Here is a 26866-nt window from a genome sequence, read left to right as displayed (position 1 = left end):
TTGATTCCTTGCTAGAATCCATCACAAATGTTCAAAGTGCATTTCCTTCAGGCCAAAGCATTAATCCCTTGTCAGAATCCCCCATGCATATCCAAAGTCCAACCTCATGTCAAGAGGATAATTTAGAGCATGAAGAAACATGTCTTGAAATAGATGAAGATCAAGATCTTGAAACCTTATCATCCCATCCAATTGTTGACCAAGATCCCATTTTCCTAGACACTCACGATGATTCCCCTATTCTTGTCCATCCTATCCAAAGTCCTATTGACACTCCCTTTCCCAAGCAAGCTCAAGATATCCCAGTCCATCCAATCCCAAACGATCCCATTCCATTTCATGAAAAAAATGTCCTTTCAAATCCCATTGACATTCCACTTCCTAAGAAAGATCCAGATATCCCTTCCATCCTTTCCGATGATCCCATTGAAAGTCAAGAGAAAAGCACCTTTAAAGAGGATTCCAATGATCTTCCTCCTTGTCAAGATCAAATTATTCCTTTAAATCCTTCACAGGATCTTTTTGTTCCTCCACCTCCTTGTCCTAATGCTCCATATCCACTCCAAGATCGCATTTCTTTTGATGATCCCATTATTCCTCCCATTCCATCTCTTGAAGAGCCTGTCATTGAACCATGTCCACTACACAATCTTAGTCCCCCTCACGATCCTAATCCCACTCATGATTCTAACGTGTCAGTGCAAGATGTTCATGAACCCTTGACATGCATAATGGGTTCTTCCACTTTGGTGCAATCCGGTCCACTTCAAGATCTCATTATTTCTCTCATATCATATCCACCTCATAATAGACTCGCGTCTTCTTCCCAAAGAAAAGAGTATCCTACAAGTCAAGATATTCATAAAGGCCAAGGGGTAGACCTTCACAAGAAAGAACTCCTCAATATGAAAGAAGATCTTAAGGGTCATGTCTACACAACTCACTCTCAAGACGTTGGTATCCCTCCATCAAAATCAAAACATACACCTTCCCCATCATACTTTCCATCCATCTTAGGTCCTTATATCCCTTCGTCCTCTATGCAAGGTCAGAAAAGGCACACATCCTTGAGTAAATTTCATCAATCCAAAAGAACTCCATTTCATTCATATCCATCCATGCATTCCTTTCCCCCTCCAAGCAATTTGGATGCCAAGTATAGAAGTCATAAGTCTAGAAATCCACATGTATTCAAGGATCAACATGTCCAATATAATCGACATGTCAAAACAAAGAACAATATTATCTATAAAGAAAAAGAAATATCCAAAAGGCCACAAAGTCCCATTGCTCAAAAAGCAAAGTCAATATATATATGGGTTCCTAAATCCCTTGTGAAAGCAATGCACTCCAAGGAACCACAAAAGCATGAAAAATCAAAAACCATGTGGATCCCTAAGCGGCTCCTTGAAGCACAAAAGCCTAAAGAAACATCCAACTTGGCATCCAAACTTGCTATTCCTCCATCCAACCCTCTCAAATTTGTTCCTCCATCACCTTCTTCATCCATTTTGGGCCCTTATGTCCCAAAATCCCAAGCTATTTCTCCATCCAAATCTCACAATCGGAGATCCATTTTTCCTCCATCAATCCACCACCCATCAAGGTGTGTGCCAATGTTGATCTTGTCTACATTTCCGTCCACTGAAGCCCAATTCTTCCAATACCCTATCCATTATCCAATGCATATTTTCCATCCTTCGATCCCTTTGATCCCATCCTTTACATAAATCCTTGCCTTAGTTTCATCTTATTTTCTATGTCCTTATCCTACTAACGTCTTTGAGCATATTTTTAAAGGTCATGGTCTTTTTTTTTCAAGGCTACTATCCAAACAAAAAGACACTTGAGTCCTTCTTCCATCCCCTATCATGTGTCCATCTTCTCTTGAAAAAAAAAAAAAAATCATAAAAATTGAAAAAATGTCTTGAAAAAATCCAAAAAAATCAAATAAATGTCCTTAAAAAAATCCAAAAAAATCAAATAATGTCCTGAAAAAAATCCCTAAAAATCAAATAACGTCCTGAAAAAATCCAAAAAAATCAAATAATGTCCTAAAAAAACGAACAAAAAAAAAAAATTCAAAACATTCAAATTCCAAAAACAATTCCTTTGGCATTTTGCATTTTGTCAATAAATATCCCCTTTGTGCATAGACAGATCGTTGAGCATACATCCCTCCGACAACACGCAATCACACACTATGATTTACTACAAATCATGCCTTAATAGATGAACTTTTTCAATCAAACCAGACATTCAAACTGATCACAATTGTCTTCTCGATCAAACGTTAACATCAATATCATTGGTCCTTGGCACACTATCATGGGTCTTATACAGGGTGTGGTATGCTCGAAACCAGACTATGTCCTGTCTTAGACGGGGTACCACATGTCCTAAAACCAGACAGCATGATCGTCCTATCAACACTTTCAACTTTTGACAATGAAGATCAAGATGTTTGTTTGACTTGTTGAAATTAGCAAGTCTTATCATTTATTGATTTATCTTCGATCATGTTCCTATGTTGCTCGATGATGTCACTGAGTGATTTAGAGTGACCGGGATGGTTCACGGTCCCTTTCTTTTTTGTTGTGATTGTTGTTTGTCTACGATGTGTCTGTCTTTTGCAAAAAGGGTTGCATTTCAGCTCTGGCCTTCAATGCCATGATGCTACGCATCCATTTTGCTACATTAAAATAAAGGTTCTCACCTACAAAGTGCATTACTAAAAGCAAGTTTTTCTTCGTCTCTAACTATCCTCTGTCTCATTTCTTCTTACTAACATTTCTTCCATCAGTTTGGGTAGTCAGTTCAGTCTAGTTCTCCAATCTCCACACAAAAACACATATGTTGCATCCTGCATTCATTGGTTAGTACATTTGCATTATATCAAACATCACATCAAGCATTTTATCCATTTCATATTATAAATACATCAAAAATACATAAAAATACATTCATACATCAACAGTGCGTAAGCCATCCATACATGGAAAATAACATAAGTCATAACACATTGCATTCCATCATATCGATGCATATCATATCATATATCCAAATAATATCGGAGTACAAAATTGGACTGTCTGTCCTAAGTATGGCCCGCAGGCTGACTACAAAATGTCCAACTACATATGTCTCTTTCGTAAGGAGCACGTGCCTCTATCATTGGGTGCTCCCTCTGTCCTCCTCATCCTTGCCATGTCTCACAGATGATGTCCCTCCTGGTCCTGGCTATGGTGGTCTCATAGGTCCACTCACCCCCATGCTACTCACTGACCTCCGAGAGCGTGCCCCGCTCTCTGTCCTCGATCATGCCCGATATGACGCTGCTCTCTGCTCTGGTGGAACTACACTCTCATATAGTGTCCTCCAATGGCATATCTCCTCTCCAGTCTCTACCAACATCTGTGCCATCTCCCGTACACTGGCATCCCTAATCGACCCAATATACTCAGTGACTCTCTGTTCTTCTCGTTGTGCCTGAGCTATTGTTGTATCTCATGCCACTGTAAGTCTGGCTATCCCCACTCTAAACTGATCCTGCTCTGTCCTCAAGATGGCATTTTGTCTCTCTAATGTCGCAATGTGATCATGCTAACTCGCTATGGTAGCCCTGCATATCTCCATCTCCTCTATCCTTGTTGTCTCCGGCTCTATGGATATATCCTGCAATGACTCCTGATCGGCTGAATCTGGCTCATAATCTTCATCCTCATCATCTCTATCCTCATCATCCCCCTCATCCTCCTCCCCATCCTCATCCTCCTTTTCCTCATCATCTCCCTCCTCTCCTGCAAGTGGGAAATCCTCATGTCTCCTCGGTACTGGAATATCAAGATTTGTCAATGGCACTGGCCGTCGTCGTGCAAACCATTGCTCATACTCCTCTATCGTCCTGGCGTCCACTACATCTGATCTCCAATCCCGCTGTCTCTGTTGTAGCTGTGTGAAGTTAGCATATGCAATGTGTGGCTGAATCATCCTCCCCCACTGACTCGTCTCTCTGTGAGATCGGGCAAAGTGTGCAGTCCTTCTAGGAACATCCTACCTCTCTCCAAACTGTCGTCTGACTCTCTTTGGTAGGTACATCTCAATCACTCTCTAGCAATTCACTGGTCACCCAATTAGGTATCTCTCCTGTCTGCAATACGATAGTTAATCACTATCATCTGACCATCCACGGCAATCAAGATATGGCCTCCATGTGAACTCTCTCAATCTTTCTAGCTCATGTCGCCAATACAATATGTATCCAAAAGGACCCTGTCTCAGTGCTCCCCCATAGCAATACACATATGGTCGGTGTGGTAATACCTGTCTCTCTGCAATCAGTTGACATACGGCTATGTGCTCAAATGCCCATACCTGTAATAGTGTGACTCCACAGCTCAAGGTCTGAACTCCCTGATATGCTATCTGATGCAACTGAAAATATAGCATAGCAAGTACACATGGTCCCCATCCATACACAATCCCCTCTATCTCCATCCGCTCTAGCACTCTTCCCCATCCAATAGGGAATCCATGTCCTTGTCTGTCCCCTGCTAGTAGGCATGCTATCACCACTGCTATCACCACATATCGTCGATCGTACTCTGATGCCATGGTCTCCCAGCCAATCTCCCTCTCTACGATATCCAAATCATCTGCGTCGCACTCAAATAATTGACACAAAGCGTCTCTCCCTATCACTGGGTCATATTCTATCATCTCTCCATGAATCGGAATGCGGAGGATACGCCATACATCCTCTAGTGTCACAGTTGCCTCTCCAGTCGCTAGATGGAATGAGGAGGTCTCTGAATGCCATCGCTCTATCAATGCGGTAAGCAGTACTGTGTTTGCCCTAATCTCGGGCATGAATGTGATATAGTATATCCCAAGTCCTGCTAATGTATCTCTATCCGTGCTCCTGAGTCTATGTCGTAACATGAAGCTGTCTGGTCGGTTCTACCGCATGATCAATGGATATTGTCGACTCTGCATCACAATTGGGGCACATTTTGTCAGTTTTAGGGTTTCCTTCTACGGGCTACATTTCCTTGTTTCATGTCCAAATCAGGGTGTTTTTCATCTATTTTGACCTATCCTATTCTTATCCCCCCTTTTCGGATCATTCGCATGCTGTTTTTGGCCAAATTAGGGTTCCCAATGCACAATTGCGCCTGTGTGCTAAGTCCTGCACCTATGTAGCAACAACCTATGCCTGTGTACCCTACACAAGCATAGGATACCCTACACAAGCACAGGATGCGCTCACACAGGCGCAGAAGTCAGTTTCTGCATTCCCTGTGGGCCCCGCAATGTCCCACAAGCGATCAAAATTCATAAAATTGACAATATGGGTTTTTGAGATACATACCGTTGCTCCCATGTCATCCGGTCATCTGTAGGTGTGTACACGTTCTCTGAGGTGATCTGCCATTGGAATATTTGCCATCTCTCTGCAAGTGTCTATTTCCAGAGCAACAAATCCTCTTCTTGGGCTAGTGCAAATGAGCAATTTTCACTCTCTTTGTCTCATTTATAGATCTTTGTCAGTGCATAGATGGACATGCACTCTCTCCATCTCATGTTGGTCGCGGTCTTTTGCACCTTCAATTGCTTGTCCGTCGTGCATCCGGTCTCCGATTGTCAGTCTATTTGTTCCTATCGTGTTCTATCATTCTTATCGATCAATTGGCCTCTTTTCTGGATGTTTCCAGCCAATTCCTCGAGGGGGCATGCATATGTCATTTTCATTGTCTAGGGCATTTTCATTATTGTTCTTTGAAACAACGCTTAAACTCACATTGTCTCAAAGAGGGGCAAAATGTAGACACCTAAAAATGGTCAACGCTTGCGGAGTCATACTTTAACATTGGCGCATTGCCTTATTTTAGGTTTTTGCGTCGCATTAACATTTCTTCTATGTTGCGTACTTGGTCTTTATCATTTGTGAGCATTGAGTCCTTCTTCTGCATTCCTCATTTTTATCGCTTTTGAATTAGTGTTTTGTCCTCTTATCAATCTTGTTGTTTTGTGATCGATTTGTCATTGATCCTCGTCCTTGTCAATCTTGTCAATTTTGTGATCAATTTGTCATCGATCCTTGTCCTCTTCAATCATGTCAATTGGTGCATTTGTTAATCAAATCACTTATCAGCATTGGTCTTTTATCAATTCAAAATCATGATCGAATCGACATCAAATCAATCTTACATCAAGACCTAATTGTCGTCCTTGCATTTCTAATTTATCTTCTAGGGTTTCATGATTTATTCATTTAACCTTGTTTGTCATTTTCTCTCCATTTTCTCTTTAGGATAAATAATTTATTTATTTATCCTAAGTCTTCTTGTCACAATTAAATGTTTATTTAATTGGCTAATTAATTCTTCCTATTTTTGTAAATTAATTAATGAATGAGAAATTATTAATTAATTTACCTAATTTGCATCAATTTCCTAATTTCCAAGTCATCATTTCTAAATTCCTAAATGTCTATTTCTATTTCAAATTCTTGTCATAAATCCTTGCATAGCAATTTGTCATAAATTTTCATAAATCCTTGCATAGCAAGTTGTCATACGCATGTCATAATTTTGCTATTCTTGATTTGAATTTCTATTCAAATCACTTTAATGCTAATCTGATCTTTTCTCCAATTTGTCTATAAATTGGATGAATTTCTTCAATCAAAGATCCCCAATTGATCGCATTTTCAAATCCCCTGATCCCTAATTGATCGCATTTTCGAATCCCCTGATCCCCAATTGATCGCATTTTTGAATCCCCTGATCCCCAATTGATCGCATTTTCGAATCCCCTGATCCCTGGTCAAATCAATCATGCTTCTAGTATTCTTGTGCTATCATCTTGTCTACTTGCTTTCACATTATGCTTATGCACTTGTAGGTGAGATCCACAAAACAAAGCAATTTGAAGGAGAAAGAAGGACAATGGAGCCACACGAAGGAGACATTTGCATTTGGTTTGCTTAGATTTCATTTAGAATGTCTTGTCTTCATGTTTTCATTGAATGTTTTTAGGATTGTTATCACTGCATTTTAGTTTTCGTGATTGAACTAGTCCAATTTGCTATTGCTTGTGATGATTTCCACATTTCCTATCTACACTAACAATCATTCTCTTTGGGCATTCTCGTGTAGACTACCATGCAAAGACAAGGTTGTTGTTGATGCATTAAAAACATTAATTGAAAATTTTTGGCATGACGACACAAGGGTTTCTCCCAACCAAAGAGATGTTGTTAGAAGGAAAATTGGATCTAGAAATCATGAACCACATGCCAAATACTATTTGGATATGACTCAAACAAAATTATATGAAAGATTCCTTCAAAAGTTTCCTCAAATAATAATTATTTAGAGATTTTTTGAAATGGCAAGACTTTTTTATGTTAAGATTAATCATGTACGCACCACGTGTTGCTGTAGGATGTATATTGAATTTTCCATGCACTATGATATTTATCGTCATATCTATTGTACTTTGCACACTAACAATGTTTTGCATGAATTTAGTATACAAGCACCTTCTAAGTCACCAAGAGAATTTATTTCAAGTGTACGATGTAAAAGAGATGATGGTTGCATTTATTTTAAGATGATATGTTTGAAAGGTTCTTGCTACATGTGGTGGTTTTCAACATTTACCTAAATGTCTACATTTAGAGAGAACACATGAAATTGGTAAGAAACTAGTTTCTTTTGGAAAATAGAAGACAATCACATATGGGGTTAAAGATGGAAGAGATGCGAGTTAGTGAAAAACAATATATGTGTAGCTGAATTTATGAAAATGTTTCAAGAGAAACTATTTAATGAGTATATAATGAATACACATAGAGCTCGGTGGTTAGATGGGCCTAGTTTCCAGAGAAACTAGTTTATGTGCAATCTATCTTGCAACTTTGCATTGCATGCATCTGACAGTTTTCGCACCAAATAAAAAAATGCTACCTTGTGAAAATGGCTTCGATTCTTAAAAATTTGAGATAGGTCATTGTAGATGGGCCTCACAAGACCCTATAGCTTCAAACAAATCATTCATATGTGTATTGGATTCCAAGAAACAGTTTGTCAAAGTTTGACAATTTTTTAGACTTAGGGCACTTGAGAAATAGTGTCGGTAGGGTATGGCTTTGAACATTTCGGCGAGTTGGGGTGCACTACAAGAGTATGCCTACCATAAACTTGCCTACTCAGATGTTCTCGTACTAATAGTTCATGCCCACGATGAACGGAATGAAACTTAAGCTATCTTGCAACCTTGCATTGCATGCATCTAATAGTTTTCACACCAACTGAAAAAATGATACCCTATGAAAACGGCTCTGAGTATTCAAAATCTAAGATAGGTCATTATAAATGGGCCTCACATGACCCTATAGCTTCAAACAGATCATTCATATGTGTCTTGGATTTCAAGAAACAGTTTGTCAAAGTTTGAGAATTTTTTGGACTTAGGGCACGTGAGAGATAGCATCAGTAGGGTATGGCTCTGAACATTTTGACGAGTTGGGGTGCACTATAGGAGCATACCTACCATAAACCTTCCTACCCGGATGCACTCGTGTTGATATTTTGTGCACACGACGAACGGAATGAAACTTAGCCTATTTTGCAAATTGACTGAATCCATCACCACTACATGCAAATTGGGGATTTGATCTTTTCCTTTGCCAATTGCATTTATTGACTTATCTAGTCAATATTGCCCTTATTTTCTTATTTTGGAGTTCTGCACAATGCAAAATAGGTGCAATTATTGACTTCTCCAACCAACAATGTCATTTTATTATTTATTCAAATACAACAAACCTTCTTTACAACATTGGAACATTTCTCATCTTTGATATTGGGAGCACCAATTCAAGATTATCTTTGTCATTCTTGGCCATTCAAAGCATGCCTATCTTTTTGTGACTCCTCAAACATGAGATATAAAAAGGGAGAAAATAACCTCAATTTAGAAGGATAATGGGGAAGGAGAAGTGTAGGTATGATTGTGAAAGGTTGTGTCCCTTTCAAAGGGGACAAATAATGAATAGATGCACTCTTTCAAAGGATGATAATGGTGAAAGGGTGTGTCTCTTTCCAAAGGGCATACATGATGAAGAGGTGTGAACTCTCCCTCACATTGAGATATATAAAGGAAAGGAATTAAAAGCATCCATTGATCATTACTATGGATCAAATGCGATCATAATTGTTAATAAGTTATAAGAAATAAAATGCTTGTTATTTGTGGTATGCATGGGGATGTGCTTAAAATATAGTAGATTAATTATGGTTAAAACAGGTCTAAAACTAGTAAGGGACATCACAAATGGTATCAAAGATTTGATCCTGTTAATGTTGTAGCTTAAGGAGAATAGAGAGTTATTTATTTCTTCGATGGTTGTTATATCGTCTTGTTGTTCTTTATTTCTTGTTCGACAATTAGCTGGCAGTATTACAACTTCCTCTATTATCATCTCTGACTTGTGAATGTGTTGGCAGCAGTTTATTCCATTATGGATCTCATTCATTGAAAGTTCATTAGCTCTTTGTGTATGTCGGTTGTGTAACTGAAAAATTCTTTTGGTGCTTGGCCTTTTGTCCTCCTTCTTCATGAGTTATATCAGGCCATGTTCATGTGATATATATGCCGAGGGGTGTGAAGTTTAAGGTGATTGATATTCTTAGGTATTTGATGATTATCAGTGGAAAAGATCAGGATTTTGCTGATCAATATCTGCTGCTGCGACCTTGCATCATCTTCAGTTATTCTGGTATAATTATTTATGTTCAGTTGTGATCATTTGTGTGTGAAGATTTGATCTCATATCATCTTCTCCAACTTTATTTGTAAGCAGTACTTTGGTAGTCTTCTTTTAATTTTAAGTATTATCAATCATTGTTAGATGATTGACTGTTTAGCGTGAGAGCTCTATACTCAATTCGAGAATTCAATTAAAAAAAATGTGTGGTTGGGTTTTTCACCCTCGGGTGGAGGGTTTTCCCAGGATAAATAGTTGTGTATCTTGTTCTCATAAGTTTTTCTAGTTTCAATTATCTGAGTTTTTTTGCTTTATGGTTCTAATTTAAACAGATCCTACAATCCTGCAAGGTAAAGACAAATCAATGAACTATTCTAGTTAATAAGAAATAATCTAGAAATACATGTATTGAGTGGATACTATTAGTATGCTTTGTATATTCATGCATTCATGTGAATACTTCCTACATTAAGGAGTTACTTTATGCTTGAGTGTATTCATATGTCTTATGTATATTCATGTCTTATGTGTTTATGTGGTTGCATGTATATTCATATGTCTTATGTATTCATGTGATCGCTTCATGTCTGATATGTTTTCAACATATGTATTTATGTGTGCCTCACGATTGATGTGTCTTAAACATGTAAATATACAAAAATATAGTACACATATAAGATTTGGAAGCACATCAATGATAAAATTGTCAAACAAATTCTATGTAATGATCATGACTCACACCACAATGCAAAGCCTATTGTAAAAATTAATAAATTCTATTGGATTTTAATTTGATAAATCCACATATGCTATAATTGGATCACATTTCAATTGTAAATATTTAAGTTTCAAAGTACAAAGACATGCACACAATGAAAAAATTGGATCAAATATCAGCTTTTATATATATCAAAATGCACAATAATTGTGTATGTATACAAAAATGGCATATATGCCTAGTCAATAAAAGTTTTACAAAAATGTGGCATATGGCATGTCCAAATTGATATTCAATAAAAATATTGAATATATACATGTATTGGTCCTTCAATGACCACAACTATTAACACTATGATCCTATAGTTGTGGTGGATCATCAAAATCGAGCCTCTTTGATGCAGTACATGGCTTTGTAGATGGTTGCACAACCATAATTCAAATGAGAAATTAGATTCCTTTCGTAAGAAATAGTTCACAATTATCAAAATAACTATATATTTAACTATAATTTCTTTGCAGTTTAATTGTATATTACCTCATGTGTTGATCTGGGATCTACCATCTTTTCTCTCCTTGCCATGTCAGTTTTAGGAGTCTTGGCAAATTGGTACGGGAGAGGATCCATGTTATGGCCAAACCGTGAAGGGGCCTATTGCAGGTTAATTACAATTAATACAAGGTAATAACATATATAAATCAAAAACACTAAAAATCTACAATATATAGAACAAAAGTGTACCGGAGCCTGAAATGGTTCTCCTATTGACCTAGGAGGGCTCATCATTGATGAAGTAGCTATGGTTGTTTCCTGTATGAAAAATGATAAGATTGTAATTTATCTAAAGTTCACATGTACATGTGCATATAATCATGAAATCAATAAAATAAAGTAGAGATACATACCTCTTCCCTCTCTTGAACCTCTGGCATATCAAGTGCATTCATCAATTCTACAAAGCCCAATTGTCGTTGTATATAAAAGAGACAAAAAAGACTATATCAGTCAACAAGTTTCGATTAAGACTATATCGATCTTTTCAAACAATTATGTCAATTAAAAATGTGTTCAGTTACCTTTTGACATTTAGGCATCCTCAAGGATTTCTTTCACATAGGAGGTGTCCTAGACACACGAGGGGTACCCTATAAGAAACAAAATTAACACAAGAGATATCAGTAAATAATATTAAATATAATTTAACAAATCTAAATTTAAATGACTCATTGTGTCAACTTGAATTTCATCATTAGAATACTACCTGCAACATGTTAGTTTCACAAAATACAAAGGAAATGCTACAGGAAATCCAAACTCAACCAATGAAACTACATGAAATACATATAAAATAAAAATACTATTATTACCTTCATGATTTATGTCTCATTGTGTCCTAACTCCATTGTTCCTGGTTGCAGATGGTGTGCTCTCAAACAAGCATTGATAGCTTCCAAGATGGCATATGAAGAATGGACTGATAACTGATAGTTAACTAATGCTATGATATGCAATGCTAAATGACTATGCTAAATGATTATGCTATTTGCTTCATTATTAAAACTCACGAATGCATAAGTTTTCACAAATGATTAGCTTTGAAAACTCACTTGAAGACTAACTTGAAAAATAACTCTCTCTCAACTCAAACTCCTGATTTTATAGACCATGAGAGGATAAGATGATGTGGCCTGGATCAATGGTCATGATCAAATCTGTAGATTTGGATGTATGTGAGCAAAGGTGAAGGTTGAGAGAAAGGGGGAAGGAGAAGAAAAGTGTCACTCATCTCACCTTGACTGGGTTGCTGACTAAGGGAATCTAGGGATGGTTGGAGAAAATTTAGGCATGAGAGGACAAGTGGACTCAAGTCCTTCCTAAGATGTAGGGATGTTGGAGAGAATATAGAAGAAGGTTATGAAATATGTGTATGTACACAATATTTCATTAAGTTTGGAGGTTGAAGATAAATGATGAATTAATATTTAATAAATATTAATATCTTTAGCCACATGATTAATGAGTTGGCAAAGGGAAGATGAAGTGGAGATGGAAGAATGAGTTGGAAAAGGGGATTAAATAATTTAGAATTATTTAATATTTGAGACTATAGGATAGAAGAATAACCATTAGATATTAGATATTCAAATGATTGAAGGAAATAATTAAATATTTAGATATTCGATTAATTGATCAGAAGAATAATTTGCAATTCATTTTTCTTATCATAGGAAGCGAAATGGCGGCGTTTGAAGGCAGCAAGATCGGCAGTAGCGATAGGAGCAGGTTTACCAATGTGCAAAGTTCTAGCACTCAGGCCGCGAAGGTTGGATCATGGAGCGATGAAGTGGATATTTCCTTTCCTCTTGAAACGGGTAGATTGCAACCCACTCAGAAACCGGTTAATTCTGGGAAAGCAGACATGTTCTAGGGTAACAGATATCCCAGACAGCAGATGAACTATGGAAATCCGTATTCAAGTGGAAACCAGTGCCCTATTGGCCCGCATAAATGGAAGGAAAATGGTTTCATTTGGAATAACAAAGGTTGGTTTCACAAAGCCAAGCATCCTACTTTTGAGGTCCCCCAAAACTAGCATCCATCACCTGAATCTAGCATCCCCGATGCAGCAATTGAGAGAGGCAATCCTCACTCTGAACCCAATCTGGTCCCTCTGAAAGCTCATGGTAATTTCCAAATGTGGAATGGGCGCTTCGGGCAAGATAACTCAAGGGCCATGCCAGGTTTTGGAGATCTAACTTCCATCCTAAAAATTAGAACCCTTGGTCAGACCGAGAGAGAAACGCTGACTTCCGAAGACGGACCTTCCTCCCTCATCGACCCCGTCATCCTAAACCGGTAAGAAAAACTTCAAGACCTACCATCTTTTTGGATAAAAATAGAATTAATTCTGCTAGGTTGAGTTTGCTTGAGTTTTGCCTTTTCATCAAGTGGCATGGTGGAAAGGGTTAAGGACAACTTAGAATCCTGGTGTAGAGCACAATGGGGAAAGGATATTAACATCAATATTCTCCCAAATGATTTCTTTATAATTGAATTTATGAGCAATGAGGAGAAATGGCAAGCTAAAAACAAAGGTCCATATATACTGGATGGCATTGAAGTTCACATCATTGATTGGCAGCCCAATTTCAATCCCCGAACTCATGTATTACCGGACAGCAAGGTATGGATAAGATTCTACAACTGTCCTTCTGATTACTGGCACATTGATGTCATTAAGGATATATGAAAAAACCTTGGCACATTTGTATCAGTTGATAACATTTTGGAGGATAAATTATGGGGAAGTTTCCTCAAAATTTGCATTAGCACAGATCAAATCACCAAGATCCCGGATGAAGTCAAAATTATTGGTGTTGGGAAGATCTGGATCCAAAAGATTGATAGAGAAGATCAGATGTATATTTGTCCTAAATGCTTCTCCTTGGATCACACCAGCATAGGTTGTGATGTTTCAGCTACGATACAAAGAAGTTATTCATGTATGCAATTTCCTATTGAAGAAAATCTGCAACCGGAACCTCCTATCTCCACTGATATCGGGGAGGATTTTTGCAACAAAACTCATGATAATGAGAATATTCCATTGACTGAGGCAACTCCTTTGAACATAGCTCCTCCCTCCTTTGGTCAAAGTGAGAGCCAACAAGATCTTCTCATGCTTCTGGAAAAGACTAAAACCTTACAGGTGGATATTGAATCCAAATTAGTGGATTCGCTACCACCCTCTCCTCTTGTGCCTAGGAATCAACTAGTAATTGAAGATTGTAAAATTCACACTCAAGGTATGGAGGCTAGTACTCTGGGGGAGATGGGAGGTAATATTTTCTCCTCGCTAGGTATTGAATTGGAAGATGGTGAAATTGAGTCTTCCTCCTTGGAGGGGGATGAAGACTTTGAACCTGACTCTGATCTTATATTGGAAGTTACTGCAAAAGGCTTTGGGAAGTCAGATTCAACTATTGAAAAACCAAATTTTAAGCCAAAAGGTGTGCGGGGGCGCAAGTCAAAAAAAATTATGCTAGCAATGGCTGGTGTTGCTAGTGGTCAAACCAAAATTAATTTAGGGAAGGGAAATACCCTTCCCCAGGAGCATTGAAACTTATCTTGGAATGTTAGGGGCATCAATTCCCCTGACAAATGGCGCTTGATTAAGTGCCAGATAGATGACACCAAAGGAGATATTTGGCTACTACAAGAAACTAAATGGAGTAAGGCTAAGATTGATGCAAAAATGAGAGTTTGGAAACAGTGGAATGGTCTATTTAGGAAATCAGAAGGAGCCTCTGGTGGCTTGGGAATCATTTGGAATCCCATGAATGTTAGGATCTCTCTTATTGGATAAGATAAGTATTGGCAACATTGCCTAGTAACTATCCTTGGACGAAATGAGAATTTCAATCTTTTTAATGTGTACGGGCCATCTTTTACTCGTGATAAACGTGCTCTCTAGGATCTCTTAACCATCAAGCTTAATAGTATTACCGATGGCAGTTGTGTGGTAGTCGGGGACTTCAATATGATCCTTTCTAGCATTGAGAAAAGTGGGGGTATTCAGAGGATTGGTACGGCCTAGAAGGACTTTCTGGAATTTGTTGAGAAGAATCACCTACTAGACATTGTTCCTAAAAATGGAGTTTTCACATGGATGAATAGGAGATTGGGATTTACTAATATTGTTGAATGGCTAGACCAGTTTCTTGTTACTGGTGATTGGCTAGGACAAAATCTAGCATTAGAGTCATCAATTCTCCCGCTTATTGGATTAGATCACTACCCGATCTGCCTGGAGGTCGCCATGGGTCAAGCAAAGGGAGGCACTCCTTTTCGGTTTGAGAAAATGTGGTTCAGAGTGCCTAAGCTATATGATCTTATTTCTGTTTGGTGGAATGAACCGGTTCTAGGGAACCATTTGAGATTATTCATACTCAATAAGAAGCTCAAGTATATTAAGGTTAAGATCAAAGAATGGAATAGGAGCCATTTCAAGAATATTCATATGGAGAAATTAAGAATTAAGGCTGAGTTGGAAGAAATAACCAATTCTGTTATTACTTCAGGAATGAATGAGGATTTATTTAACAAAGAAAATACTCTTAAATCTGATCTAAATGAAATCCTTCGGTGTGAGGAAATCCATTGGTGTCAAAAATCAAGGGAGTTATGGCTCAAGGAAGGCGAAAAAAACACCAAATTCTTCCACCGATTGGCCATTGCCATTCGTAATAGAAACAAAATATCGGAGATTATGAGACCGGATGGAAACATTGTCAGGAACTATGAGGACATTGCGCAAGAAGCTATAAGATTCTTTGATTCTTTATTGAATGGTGGTCACCAGATCGATCATGAAGCAAGAGCCATAATTCTCAACTCAATCCCATCCATAATATCTGATAGTCAAAATACAGCTCTCTTTATTCCTATTTCAATTGATGAACTAAGGAAAACTACCATCCAGCTGAAACCTGATAAGACTCCTGGCCCTGATGGCTTCCCTGCTGCTTTCTTCCAACATTTTTGGGATATCATCACTCAAGATCTACATCTTGTAGTAGAAGAATCAGGAAAGAAAATGACTATGTTAGGTGTTATTAATCACACCTTTTTTACTTTAATCCCGAAAAAGCAAAACCCTCAACAAATGAGTGATTTTAGGCTCATTGCTCTATGCAACACGGTCTATAAGATTGTAACAAAGATCATAGCCAATAGATTGAAGCCCCTCCTTAAACACATCATATCTGATGAACAAAGTGGGTTTGCCCCTGGAAGATCCATTGTGGAAGGCATTATCATTGCCCATAAAACGCTTCATATGGCCAGGAAAACCAAGGATTCATGCATGATTTTAAAACTAGATATTCTGAAAGCATATGATATGGTGGACAGGGGTTTCCTATTTGATATACTAAATAAATTTAGTTTTTGCAAGGAATGGATCTCATGGGTCATGAGTTATCTATCTTCCCCCAAATTCTTCATTTTGGTTAATGGCTCATCTCATGGCTTCTTTTCCTCGACAAGAGGAATTCGACAAGGTGATCCAATGTCACCATTTTTGTTTATCATAATGGCTGAAGCTTTAGGTCGATCAATAAGAGCTCTTCAACAAGTTGATTGTTGGATTGGAGTCAATGTGGCAATAGGGGTTGAAAAAATGACTCACTTGCAGTTTGTCGATGATACCATTCTATTTGGTTCAGCTTGTAGGAGGGAGGCAAGAACAATCAAATCATGCCTCGATGATTACTATATGGATTCCGGGCAGAAAATCAATTGGCACAAATCTGAAGTGTTTTTTGTCAATACTCTGATTAACTTGCAAGGTGTCTTATCAAGGATTCTTAATCTCAGAATTGCAAACTTCCCAGGGAAATTTCTTGGTACCCCCCTCTTCATTGTCAATAATAGAACTCGCTATTGGAAGCATCTTATTGATAAGTGAAAATCCAAGCTTGCCATTTGGAAAGGCAAGTGGTTATCCTCTGCTGGGAAAACACACTATGTTAAAATCGGTCCTTTCTACGCTACCGGTTTTTTCCATGGCTTGTCTGAGATTACCGATGGCAATTGAAGATGAATTGATCTCTATAATGAGAAATTTCCTTTGGAATGGTTCGGATGACAAAGGGAAATTTCCTTTGGTAGCTTGGAAAAAGATCTGCCAACCAAAAAAGGCAGGGGGTGTTGGCATTCGACAAATCTCGATTATGAATTTAGCAATGGGTGCAAAATTGGTTTGGGAAATTTGCAGTGGTGGTAACAAAAATGGGCAAGGCTTCTAAAACATAAATATCTGGACTCCTTGGAGCCAAAAAGGATTCTCACTATCAACAACCCCCCTAGAGGTTCGGCCATCTGGAATTTTATTGTGGATAGTAGGGAAATCATAAGTGATCAAGTTACCTGGGATGTCAAGAATGGTAGGGATGCCTCATTTTGGATTGACTCTTGGGCTGGTGAAGATGCCTTATGTCTCAATCCTTCACTGCAACCTATTATGGTAGAAACATGTCGCCTCTGGGGGCACAATATCTATGATTATGGTTATCCTATCCAAGAAAATGGTATTGCTAAGTGGAAATGGAACTCCTTGGATCCCTTGGACTTGGATCAGCATCAGAAAGACTTGTTTGCCGACATTCTGAGCAAAAGGATTATTTTCCCTCCCCTGAAAAGGACATTATTAGGTGGTGTGGTTCCTCTGATGGTAAATATAAAGTATGTTTTGGCTACAAATTGAAAGAAGCGGCTATAGACAAAAAAATATTGGCATGTGAACCTTTTTTGGCAACGACATCTCCTTCCCAAAGCAGGCTCTTTTGCCTAGTTGGCTTGTCAAAAAAAGATCCTAACTAAAGAAAGGTTCTATTCAATGGGTATCAATGGACCTAGCAGATGCATTTTATGTCAAAAGCATGAAGAGACTGCGGATCATCTACTACTCCACTGCAAATTCTCCAGCCACTGTTGGTGGCATTTCATGGGAAAACTGAAAATCTTTGGCCCCTTCCCATCAGGGCTAGATGAGTGGTTTTTGCAATGGCCTGAACCGGCAAGAAAGCCTATTTTTGTTGATGCGATTTATATCTTACCATCTCTTCTGATTTGGGAAATTTGGAAAGAAAGGAATCGCAGAATCTTCCAGGGTAAAGAGGTGAGCTTAATGTCTCTATGTGGGAAAATTGAGAACCACTTGACTGAGCTCCTGAATGAGGTTGCTCAATCCAATTCATTAAAGAAAAATTTGTATACAGACTGGGATTGGAAGATTAAGCTAGCTCTTCCAAATCTACTCATTCCACTGCTTTTTGGCAAGGGAACCCCGGTGGATCAGGTCAATCCAAGAGTGGGTGTCAAATGGGAAGCGCCAGAGTCTGGGTGGAGCAAGGTAAACTTTGATGGTGCTTTTGCAGGAAATCCAAGTCAAAGTGGTATTGGTTGTATATTGAGGAATTCTGATGGTATCTGTATAAAATAAATCTCCAAAAAGATTGGAGTTGCTACTAATAATGAAGTTGAATTTAGAGTGGCTTTAAGAGGACTACAACTAGGGAAGGAGCTTGGGGTGCAGAGAATTCATCTGGAAGGAGACTCATTAAATGTGGTTAATGTGGTCTTCTATAACAACATCTGTAGTTAGCGCCTTAACCAATGGCTTCAACCGATTTTGGTGTTGTTAGACACTTTTGATGAATTTCAGATTAGCCACATCTATAGGGAAGGTAATGGAGAGGCTGATAGACTCTCTAAATTGGCGATAGCCGTTGGTGACCTCCCCTTGGCTCTCTGACCGAGTCTTTCTGACTAGTTTTTTACCCCATTTTTGAACTTCCACCGGTTGATATGGTCTGTTTATCCTACCAGTAATGATGCTTTCTGGTTGAGTTTGTCGGTAGTGGTCTCTACCGATTGTCTTCTCCTTCCAAATGATGTTTCTCTGATGGGTTGGTTGGTGTCGGTGCTAACTGGTAGTATTGCCTCCACCGATTGACATGGAATCCTGACTATCTCATCGATGGGGGTGCTCTTTGGTTGAGTCTCTTGCCGGTTGCGCTCTCCTTTCTCCTTTTGGTTGAGTTTCTCTCTGTTTGAACCATCGGTTGTGGCGCAAACTGGTGCATTGCCTCCCCGGTTGCCACTTTGTTCTTTATTAACCCAATGGTCATGGTTTCCGATGGATTGATTGACCGAAGAATAATTAAATATTAGATACTTAATTAATTAAAGGAATAGGATAGATGAATTAATTAATAGAAAGACACAAAATGAATTAAATAAATTAACCTTTTTCAAATTAACTATTTAATAGAAGAATAAATATAAAATATTTATTTAATCGCTCATAGCCATTTTTATGTGTATACACTCGCATATTCAAAAAAATACATAAATAAGAGGTGTGCAAAATATGATACCGCATAGCTTTCTAGGCCAAAATCAATGGCCAAAAGCGTGACATTAACAATCTGGGACATTTGATCCCTTGACAATGCTTATAAAACATAAAATAAATATACATTAAAGAGAGTTAGTATATCTTATTAAATATTATTTTGAATTCAAGGTACTATTCTATTTTAACATGATACAAAAAATTTACCTCAAACGTTGAAGTTGCAGTTGCAACAAAAGTGGGAGGAATATGAGATGGTGTATTAACACTAGCTGCTGCATCTTGAAATGCATATTGTTCATATCAATTTAAATTGATCTATAAATGAAAATTTATTTACATTTACAAGTTTTAAGTGATTAATAAATAAAATGTTATCAATTCAAATCAACACTCTTGTGTCTGCGTCTGACTGGCAAATGCCATATCCATAAAATCATCAATCAGTGTAATATCCTCTACTCTACTAGCTTGACTATTATCACCTAGATTTGCACCCTGCTAAGTAAACTCAGCAATCTACTGATACATGGGAACATTCTCAGGTTGTCGGTAACCTGTAGTGAGAATGAACCTCCGGAGAAGGTCGGCTTCCTCTTGATACTTCACTTAAAAACTAATTAAAACTAATCTTTAGGAGGAAACATGAAAATAAACACTAACTCCTAAAGGTGATGCCACAAACAGATAATCTGAAATTTGCATAGTTGACCAACACACAAAATAACCAATAATAAAACTTCTTATGCACAACTCAGAGACTCATAATATTTACATCAATAATTTATAGGAAGGCTAAAATAAAATCAGTCTCAGTAGGAGAAAGATGCTTCCTCACAACTTGAGACTGATTTTACCATTGGCACAACTTTAACCTGCAAATATGTATGTATTCCTGCATAAAGGTGCTAATATGAGACACAATGACAAGGACATGATACTTCACATGAAAATGCATCAATCACCAAGCACACAATATTGGAAATATGAGAAGGCCAAAATGGAAGGTCCCCAACTCTATTTCTGCCCTGAATTATGAGTTTAGGTTTGAATGATTGTCTTTGACCAGCGTATGCAAACAAGTGGAGGGTGAACTCACAATACTAGTTCCCACTTTTTGACCAACTTTGACACTTAGATGAACATTTTGCATAAAACCTTCACTTTCCGACACCTATAACTTTTAAATAGTTAAGAATTTGAAGATGATGTAAACTAGTGATTTGTAACATCCTTTTTGTAGATTCTAAATATATTTTTTTCAAATTTTTTTGAATAAAATTTTATTGTTTTTTCCATCTCCCTCAAAAGTAGTTTTTTACAGCAAACAACATTTTTTAAGAGTGATGTGCATCCCGAAACGTATAAATTTTTTTCTATAAATGATAAAAACTTATCTCTTTTAAATTTTGGTTTTTAACATCAATACCCAAGGCATGCAGTTGGTTTGATAGTGATATGTTTAATATTTTTTATTTTATTAAGTTTTGAAGTCCGACTAATTATAATTTAGATATAGGTGTACGTTTGAACACATAACTTGCTCTATAATAATCAAAATTAAGTTTTATTTTTTTTGTTAGAAAGAAGACATCAATACCTAGGGCATAGATATTTTTCAGATTTTTTTTGAATTAGTTTACTATTTTTCCCAATGCATTGAACAAAGAAGTTCATGTTCGGTGAAAAACCTACATTCATAAAAAATAAAATAAAAATATATTAATGAACTTAAATATATTAAAAATCATACTATTTGGAAAACTTATAATAAGGACTAAATCCTTAAGAAAACAAAACTTCTAAATGAATTCGTTTGACCCCTCAAAAGCTAACGTAAAATTGGTTTTTTATCAGCATTTGATAGATGCAAAGGAGACTCCATTTCAAGTATGATTTAGAAGTAGAGAGGTTCTATCCAAGAAATTTTGATCTAAGAGCCTTTGATCTAACTCTCTTCTATTAATTACTTCAAATGGGACCTGTTAAAGCTTAAATAATTATATTTTCCAAAAAATGTATGATTTCAGCAAAAATCAGGATGTACCAAAAAGTGGGAACCAACTTTGTGAGTTCACCCTGGATTGATTTTTTTTTTGTTTACCAATACAATATGGAAATTGAATGCAAAACATAAATTAACAATGGACTGATGATAAATTGCAGACTTCTGATTTTTATTGCAACAAACACTAAAACCAAAATTTGAACAATTTATAACATCCTGAATCAGAGGTGGCATACCAGGAGTCCTATGTTGATCTGGGAAGGGCGTATTTATTGCCAGAACTGATGAATTGAGAAATACAAGAGCTTCCAAGTGAAGATAATGGATCCAATGCTATTTATTTGCTATAACTATAATTATCAAAAAAAAAATTGCAATAATAGGTAGATCTGAAGCTAATTCCTCCAAGTTGTAAGGCAAGGTGACCAAATGGAGCAAATTTCCTCAATGTTTTGCTAATTCCACTCATGTATGCCTTGCAAAGACTGAAGAAACCTTTATTTAATTATTTTGTTTCTGCTAACAATGAGATTCCAACCATTTTCCAATCCTAGATACTGAAGATTGTTGTTGCAAGTGCCACGTGGGCCTCTAGGGAGGTACGGTTGGCATGAAGGGTCTAAGAAACCCCAATTCAATTGCAACAAATTTGATTTGTATCTTCTGAATAAGATTTCTGCCTCCTCACTTACCAATATGAATTATCAAAACAAATTCAACCACCAATCTGCTCAAAAAGCTGATAAATCAATGTAACTTCTTCCACAGGCAAGCTAGGGTATCGTCCAACCTGAAAATTCTTCAAGAGTTTTCGTTCTTGAGGAGGAATGTTGCAATCTCTGTGACCAGAGCTCTGCCTCAATTTGTAATGAAGAAAAATAACCAAGAATCATGAAAAATGACCTCCAAATGCCTTTTAAAAGGCTCCAAACCCCAGGTCGTCACTTTTTAGGGTTTTTATGATTTCACTTTACTATTTTTAATAAAATACAAGTCTTTCTTTAAAATTCGACCCCTTAGGCATTATATTTTATTATTATAATGTTTTCCCCTTTTATTACAACATTTTATGCGTCAAATGCCTAGGAAAAAGGGGGCCAACTTATTATAAGTTATTTTATTATAAAGTGATTATAATATCACTTAAATATAATTTATTTAAATCCATAACTTAAGAAATATTAATAATATTTCTTTATTTACTCACAAAATGCAATCCGGGACTCAGATATGAATTTCGTCTGAAGCATTGTGGTCACCGATGCCACGTGAGTCATGCATGCTAACTGGGAGTTCCTCCTAAAAAATAGGAACTTGCCCTAAAAAATAAGAACCTCACTCCAAACTCCAGAAACTGCTCAAAAGTCTCCTGCTCTACTTCGAGGTCCCCCGGGTGGTCATCCAGTCAACTGCCAATTCTCCCTAAAAAATAGGAGACTTCCCTTAAAGTAGGAACTATCATATAAATGCTCAACATAGTTCACAGAGCCCTTGCAAAGCTCTATGCCTCTCAAAATGATCCCCCTAACCATTCGACTGACCTACAAGAACCCAGATAATAGGCCAACCATGCTCATCTGCTTATCTCCTAGAAAGGGAACATAAACTACTCTATTGTTGTCAAAAGGTGTTACAATGTTGTTTAAATCTCTGAAAATTAAGTTACAAATTTTATCACTTCTACCAAAAGAAATCTCTCTCCAATTACAAGTAGCCAGAAAATGACTAATAAGAACTTCAAAAATAAAATGTGATCAATACTTATGCTTCTCAAAAGCAGTTGCATGAAAATAGGAACTGTGGTCGAATGCATCTAGAAAGCCTATTTTTGAGCCCCCTAAAAGACTCCAAAATGGAGAAAATGTCAACCTTGACCAATTCTATCATAAAGGCCTCCAAAAATACTTTAACTTCCCCTAAATTGACTCAAAACCACCCCCTATATACTCTCCAAGTGTCTTGCAACTTCCCAATATACTTGGCCTTTCCTCATAAATTTCAAGTATATCACTTTGACTTGGCTCTTGACAACACATGTAATTATTTGCTCCATAAATAATATCTATTAAGTAATTTATAATTCATCACTTAATAAATATTAAATACATTGATGGTATTCATTAAGTGACAAATTATAAATCACTTAATAAATATTATTGCAAAGCATTTGAACATTCTCTAATGCCCATAGGGGATTAGTAAAGAAGGAGAAATTATAAAAGAAAGGCAAAAATGCCCAAGTGATGAACCAGGGTAAAAGAAACCCTAAAGATATCGCAGCCACTAATCATTCCTTCATTTTTTTCCTGCTTCACCTTGTTGGGCGCCATCATGCTCTTTGCATTCGAGGGTTTTCTTGAGGATTTTCTGAAATAGAGATTCGATCACAAGATTGAAGACACCATGCTTGGATTTCTGCAAGGTTTTTTTTAAAGTTTGGAAGTAACATTTAGGCCGCCATGGTAAGTCTTATCGCTTATGAACGAAAACATTTCTTTCAGCTTCATCTATGACTGTGAGGGTAATCGGTAGTAGTGTTACTCTCTGCATTTGATGACTGATTTTGTAGCTCCTTTTGATGATTAAATCTTAGAAAGATTTGCGAGTTTGAATTCATTATGCAATCCGCAACTGGAAAACTTTGTACATTCTTACTTGTTTAAATCTTGATGTTGCATTATAAGGTCATAAGGCAAGTCATGGCTTGAAACCCTTGCACTTTTTCCTAACTTCCAGTGTCTTTTTTATAAGCTTTCAAGCCCTATTATTGGTGTCAATGTTATCCTTTGGAGTATTCTGGGAATACTCTTCCACAACAAATTTTGAAAATAAGAACAACGAATCCTTATTGTCCTCATCTTAGCTAATGGACATGATGGTCAACCTCTATCATTATATACTCCAAGACTAGATTTTGTCTTTGTGTTGTGGCTTGATGATGACTTTAATTTATTTCTTGACTCTGTATTGATGCTCTTTATTTAGACTTCAGACTGCTACTATGAAATTACTTTGAATGCTGCCACAGTCTTTGAGACTGTGAAAGATTGTTTTGATTAAGACCAAGATTTTGGACATTGTAAGGTAATTGTTAACTGTTGATAAAGGTTGCTATTGATGAGGATTGTTCATCACCATTAAGACCTTATCCCTATTAGAAGACTATGACCTTTTATTGTATGTTGACTGCACTTAAGATGAATGGACTACTATTTCAATCTTTTAATTGTCATGTCGATATGTCTTTATGATAATGATCTCAAAGTGCTTTTATGTTTGAATGTGCTCACTATCCTTTATGTGCATTGTATTCTATGAATCCTCCAAGGTATCTTTAAATGCTTTGTCACTGTCATGACTGTGTCACTACCATACCAATACAAACATATATGGTTGTTGATCATGCTCCTACATAAATGCTATGGGTCATGACTGTTATGTCTACTATAGTTGTCATGATAATTAATCTCTTGAATGATCATGGTCATTACTCATAATGCTCTATTATTGCTCAGAGCTGCTCAAGACTGTATACCCAAACTGTCTTTGGATGCCCAGATTTGTCCTTCCAGTAATGGCTTTATTATTATTTGATATCATACTCATTAACATCTTTTTTTTTAATTCTTATCCACTGTTATTGATGCCTTGAATGAACTGTTATTATTCTAGATCTGTCAAGAAATCATTCAAACATGACTTAAATTCACCATTTGATCTTTGGTGTGACTTGGTTGATTGATCTTTATTGTTTCAGTGCGGTTCCATTGAGTAGTGATTTGTTATATATAAATTCACTGTTGTGAATGATGAACCCCTTATTGATTGAACTACCATGAAACAATCAAGATCCTTGCGTCTGTTAAACACTAGATTGCAACATGTTGGGCTCAACCCTTGTTGGATCCCATTTTACTCCACATGTTATGATATTTAATATATCAATGCAAAATATGAAATATTCCAATAAGGAATATCATACCTGTACTTGCACAGTGAACAAACATGTTAGATAAAGCAATGAAGTTTTGATCTTGATGAATGTTGGTGATGGTTCTCTGCTTCTATTTGATACATGAAATGATTGCATAGTCTGATCTAATGCCTTATGAGAGTAAATTATATATTTGTTGATGTTACATTTGAATTGATTAGGCATCTTGATCTCTAACACCACTTCTTCGTCTCTTGTAAACAATTTCAGGGGAGTTGAGCAACTTCTGAAGCAATACAAGTAGAAGGAGATGAAGATTCAACAATTAGACCTTGGGGTTCGTCATTTAGGCAATGAAGGATCCCTATTATTTTCTTATGCTCTTCATTTTCAAATGTATAGTTTTATTTTATGATGCAATGAATCAATTACTCCCACGGCTTGTGTGGGACACTATACTTTTTGAAATTTATAATTAAAGAAAATAAATTCTTTTGTGCAAAGATGTATACTCTTGTTTCTTGTAAAACATTTGCATTGAATCTATTGTTCATTTGATAGCATCTCTTTCTTGTATGAACACTTAGCAAAAATTTGTTTGTACTTTTTATTTTAGTTACGAAAACTTAACTAGCTCTACCTAATTGGGATGAAAGCAAAATTAGGTAACACTGACATCTAGCCTCGCAACATGTACACACATGGGACGTGGAACCATCTGCATGAGCATTGGTGTCTGTCCCAGAGCATATACTTGAATAGCAGGGACACACATGTCGAATGGGGTCACCAAGGCTAAATGGTTTAGTTGATGCATCATCATCTGGGCTAACAGGATGTGATAACTGTGTGCCATGTTGAATGATGACATCAGTCAATGCGGTGGCCACCTAAAGAGTTTGTACGTCCATAAACTCTTTCAGAGCTATTGGGACCATGACATGGACAAAGGGTTTTCCTGCTAGAGCGATGCGATATTGGGGGTTTAGTACCCTCTGAGCTCCAGGTTAATCCTAGGCAAAGCCTCCACCTCTACCCTAGAAGTCTCTCATATCAAAACAGTTTGGCCTCTGATTGAGGACAAACTCGCAATATAGTTTTCTCAAAAAATATGATGAAACCTCAAATTTATTACAAGCTGGTTGGTCAAAGACCATCCACCACCTCTCCCAAAAAGCATTTTTAATCCCCAAATGGTTACACTAGTGTATAGGAAACCTCTTTGAATTAAGAGGTAAGGTCTCATTGGTTTTGGGGTCATTAAAAAGAGCACATATTTGTGTTTTACTTATCATTTTTATTTTCACGTCATTATAGGACAACCCACTAGCATAAAATGCACGACATTGATCCCTATAGCTTCCCCATTTTGTAACTTGTTTGGAAACTTTATTGGCACTATTAGCAATTGATTCTAGGACTCTGGCAAGGGATGCATGATGTTCATGCTTGGAGGTCTTCAATCTATTCACCAATCTAGTTATTTTTGCAATGTTTTGTGTTAATTGGTT

At 37.0% G+C, this 26866-nt stretch overlaps 1 protein-coding gene across 1 annotated transcript; it reads left to right on the top strand.

Annotated features, from left to right (window-relative positions):
- The first annotated feature begins 17892 nt into the window (after positions 1-17892).
- Positions 17893-18498, top strand: LOC131857628 (uncharacterized). Its single transcript, XM_059210321.1, has one exon. It carries the CDS (start codon positions 17893-17895, stop codon positions 18496-18498), a length of 606 nt encoding a protein of 201 aa, XP_059066304.1.
- Positions 18499-26866: the final 8368 nt, after the last annotated feature.

This window comes from Cryptomeria japonica, chromosome 1 (assembly GCF_030272615.1).
Source record: "Cryptomeria japonica chromosome 1, Sugi_1.0, whole genome shotgun sequence".
Classification (NCBI taxonomy): Eukaryota; Viridiplantae; Streptophyta; class Pinopsida; order Cupressales; family Cupressaceae; genus Cryptomeria; species Cryptomeria japonica.
Note: the sequence above shows the minus strand (reverse complement) of the source record. Positions and strands in the feature narration are given on the sequence as shown.